Source organism: Halyomorpha halys, unplaced genomic scaffold (genome assembly GCF_000696795.3).
Source record: "Halyomorpha halys isolate HHAL.00 unplaced genomic scaffold, Hhal_1.1 Scaffold229.1, whole genome shotgun sequence".
NCBI lineage: Eukaryota > Metazoa > Arthropoda > Insecta > Hemiptera > Pentatomidae > Halyomorpha > Halyomorpha halys.
Genome location: NW_027111154.1, coordinates 166,089 through 170,335, shown reverse-complemented (window position 1 = coordinate 170,335; position 4,247 = coordinate 166,089). Strand labels below are relative to the sequence as shown.

At 29.6% G+C, this 4,247-nt stretch overlaps 1 protein-coding gene across 1 annotated transcript; it reads left to right on the top strand.

The window, feature by feature from the left end:
* Positions 1–391: 391 nt before the first annotated feature.
* LOC106679893 (glucosidase 2 subunit beta) lies at positions 392–3,605 on the top strand. The gene is made up of 3 exons (XM_014419285.3): positions 392–907; positions 981–1,076; positions 1,351–3,605. Exons 1-3 carry the CDS (start codon positions 553–555, stop codon positions 1,410–1,412), a joined length of 513 nt encoding a protein of 170 aa, XP_014274771.1. The 5' UTR covers positions 392–552; the 3' UTR covers positions 1,413–3,605.
* The last annotated feature ends 642 nt before the right edge of the window (positions 3,606–4,247 follow it).

Genomic DNA, 4,247 nt, shown 5'->3' with positions numbered 1-4,247 from the left:
GACCATATTTCAAGTCATATTATTTTACAGAATGGCGCCAATTGCGTTTCAACCAATTCAAACAGAAAAAAAAGAGGGAGAGGCCTCACCACATAATACATTTACATGCAAAGTTTTCTCATTACCTGAATCGATTTTTAAATTAAAATAAACACTAATGGACAGTTTTAAGCTGATAAACTGTTTGCGACAAATTCTAATCAATTAACAATAAATTTACGATGTTTTCGTTTAGAAACTTTTTTATAATGTTTTAATATACTTTTTAAAGTAATTTTAAAGAGAACAAATTTTTTATTGAAGCAGTAATAAAAGTAGACTTCAGTACTGATGATGTTGGTATCGATAAAAATATTGATATCGATTTATAGTTATCATTCGACTCCTTTATCTTAAAAACAAACAGTGGATGTTCATTCGTTATCAGTCAGTGTTGTGGTATGAGATTCAGTATTGTCTCTTGTATACAACGGAAGATATGATTTAACATGGTGATTTGTCACTCCTTGAGGACATTAGTGTGTATTTTTTTCTTTTTTTGTATAATCCATTATGTCTATGGATAAGAGCCTAGGTCTTAAGAGGTTGAAAAAGAAGACCATCAAAAGCATTGCCCTGGCTGTTATTATTTTAAGTCTGATCCTAGTAGTCTATCAGTTAGTTCTTGTAAAGATGATCGAAGAGTACAGTAAAAAGAGTATTTTCGAACACGATACTTTGAAAGTGGAAAAGTTTTTGAATCCTTCTCAAAGCGAGAGAGGAGGGTTTATTTGTCACTCCTCAGGTGTCATGATATCCCTTTCGAAATTGAATGATGATTATTGTGACTGCCCTGATGGGAGTGATGAGCCTCAGACAGATGCCTGTCCCAATTATGAGTTTCAATGTCATGATCGTCACCATTTAGGTATTGTAATAATTTCTCTATTCATTTGTTCTTTAATATCTTCAAATTTACTACTTGTTCATAATACTTGTAGTGAAACTTCCATCCAGTCGAGTGAATGATGGAATATGCGATTGCTGTGATGGGTCCGATGAATGGAAAAGGGAATCTTCTTCAATTAAACAAAGCAGTAAGTTGCAAACATTTTAGGTTATGTTTGGTACTAGAGTACAAGCCCCAGTGGCTGGAATTTCAATATTCCTACTTACATAATTATTACATCTGCTTTACTTATACAACAGCTGTTGACTTCCACTTTCTCAAAATGGATAAAAAATAAAACAGATCTTTTTCAGTTGAGGTCAGGTCATTACTAACTGATTCTGGTTTTTGTAAACTAGTACCTGATATTTGTCTAAATTAAATGAAAAATCATTTATTAAGATATGTATTTATTTTTCCAGTTGAAGTTCAGAAAAAAACTGGAGTGTTTCTTAGTCCATGCCCCAACACATGTTCAAAGTGATTATTTGGCACTGTGATGATTGGTTCAGTCTTGAGCGAAGGGCTGTAGTCTTTTAAAATATCAACAGATTTTAATAAATAATCAATTATAAACAGATGACTCTTAGTTTCAGAAATTACTAGTTTTTTAATGAAATTTTATTGTTTCACTGTTAATATAAACGTATAGAAGAAAATTATGTTTGTATATATTGATATTGTACCTGTTATTAAAGTTATTTATTAATAGAATTAAGAAAATTAGATATACTTTTTCTTTTATCAGTAATGATGTATAAATTTTTTTTTGTGATGCTGTGCTCATCTATGCTGGGATGGGTAAATACGTAATTTAATTCTTTTATTTTCTTAAGTTTGATTTACACTATACCAAAACTGACATGACTTGTCTTAATTATTAATCAAGATTTCGTGGAGATAGCTGAGTAGCTGTAACTTTCAATTGACCAGAAATGATTCCTTTTTTTTTTTTTTTTTTTTTTTTTTTTTTTAAGTTTGCTAAAAGCATTTAAAACTTTTATTTATTGTGTCCACATTAACAAACTTATAATTATATTGTTTGTATTAGAAGAGACATTTGAGTTCCTCGTTATTACCATCCTTAAATGCTATCAATTGCCAGAGAAAAGTGGTGTTATGAAGCCATTTAATTTAGAAGTAGAACAGTACAGACCTGTGGCTTTTTGATATGTCTAGAAATTGTGGTTTTCTTTTGAGTCCTCCAACCTTTGCCTTGTTATATTTCTGAGATATAAGATTAAATGAATTTGGAAGAAATAGGTTAGTGAAACGAAAATAAGACAAAAATGCTATAGAAAGCAAATTCTTTTATTTTTACATTCTAATCATCTGAAGATTTCTTGTAAAAATATCAAGAATTTGGATGACACTGAATTATCTTGTTTGACCTTAGCCTTTTTGGAAGATTTTGGGAGAAATATTTATTTTTATATTTATTAAACTTCATAATCTTACATTATGTATTAATTTTGGGTTTGATCTAAATTGCAGTTTACTTTTATCTTTTGCATAGCTTTTTGTTGGTATGGGTATAGTGTCAATCAGAAGAAAATTAGATATGACAATGCTATTTTATAGTTTTCATACATTTTAATACAGTTTTGTAGAAAATTCACATAGGTTAGAAATTTAACTAACATAAAACTAAATTAAATTAAAAATTTGTGTCTCATGATAATGAACTGCCAATAAATAAGTAATTACTGCTCTTATCAACAGACTGCATTTTTTAAGATTAAGTCTTCTTTTGGACCTGGTAATTGATTTTAATAAAATTTTTTCAATCACATTTTTTTAACAGTGGACTTACGGACACATTTTCTATTGAATTTTAGACAAATATAAAAAATAATTTATTTTTCTTTATTTATGAGAGTATAAAATTTGGAATTCTCCAAATTGACTCACATTGTAAATCTATTGTTAAGCCAATGGGGTACAGTTAGTAAAAATCATGATTATTTAACTAAATTATTTTAGTTTCTCATTGATTGCATTTTTAAAAATCCTTTTGAGACAATCACATTTGAAATTGTTTAATATTTTTCATGAATGGAACTAATTTTTTTTTTATTTTGATTATATTTAATACGTTTTGTCTTAAGACTTTCTTTTGAATCCCAGAACGAGAATGGTAAGATTCTATCCTCTCTGGAACCGAACCCAGAGCGCCCTGGATCAGGCCGCTCTTGAATTGAATACATTTCAGATTATTAGCGATTACCAAATTAAGATAAAAAAGGATCAATTGAAAGAAGTAAACTAGCTTTCCTGAACACTAAATATAACAAAGTATCAATTGAAGGAAATAAATTAGCTTTCATAAACACTAAATATAAAGAATATTGGCACATTATTTGAGTGTACTCAGGATCTATTGCATTCACTTCATCAATCACAAGACTTATTGGAAATCAGATCACATTCCTCATGCATTGTATCTTAAATGTGAATCATTGCATTCACTTAGTTGTCATATCGTTAAATATGTGCTGTAGATTTGACTGTAACACATAATGACTGATAATATATTTTTTGTTTTCTGATTAAATAATTAATAATGTTGAGAAAAGACATCAGTTTTACTGAGTTTGCTGTGTGGTAAATTATTTTTTAATGATATTAACCTTATTTTACCAATGTTGATTTAAAAATAAAAATTACTAAAAAAATACTCTAGTTGATTCTTTCCATCAATCTTTAGCTGTAGAATACATTGACAGTCTTATACAATGTGGAAGGTTTTTCATCATTATTTTCCATGTAAGTTTTATAATGTGAAATGCTTTCTATATTTTCTCACTAATTTTGATTTTTCTTTCATCTACGTTTTTGGATTCTTCATCCACCTTCAGGATGATACATCTGAAATTTGGAAAATCTTCTTCCCATCTGGTTATTAGAGTTGTGGTTTTACTTTGTAATAGTTTGATAAAAAGTGCAATCCCAAAGAGCTTAGGATAATTTCCCTGCACAGGAGAATTATAAATGGCTTCAAGTTATGGGGATTAAGGATTTCTACGGAATAATGTAAAACTGTTGGTCAAAGGACCTCTCTCTTTAAAGGCAAGTTCACACTGGACGTCCAGAGGTTTCATCGAGGAAAAGGGGTGGAACCTGAGTGAGATGATGAGTAATATCAAAATAAGTTACTGTCGAAGGATCTTTGGAACTATAGTCCACCTGTACATCAGCCTCTTGTTGAGTGATTCTATGCTATTCTAGGGAGATTTATAATTCTTTTTTATTTATTTGGGATTTTAATGTTTCTTTGTTCCCTAACTGAGGGCAGGAAATGGCGGATTATCCAACAGGT

Excerpts from the sequence above, each read along its gene's own strand:
- LOC106679893 (XM_014419285.3), top strand. The coding sequence starts at position 553 with ATGTCTATGGATAAGAGCCTAGGTCTTAAGAGGTTGAAAAAGAAGACC. Across the intron at positions 908-980 it reads TCATGATCGTCACCATTTAG|TGAAACTTCCATCCAGTCGA; the intron begins GTATTGTAATAA and ends TAATACTTGTAG. Across the intron at positions 1,077-1,350 it reads TTCTTCAATTAAACAAAGCA|TTGAAGTTCAGAAAAAAACT; the intron begins GTAAGTTGCAAA and ends TTATTTTTCCAG.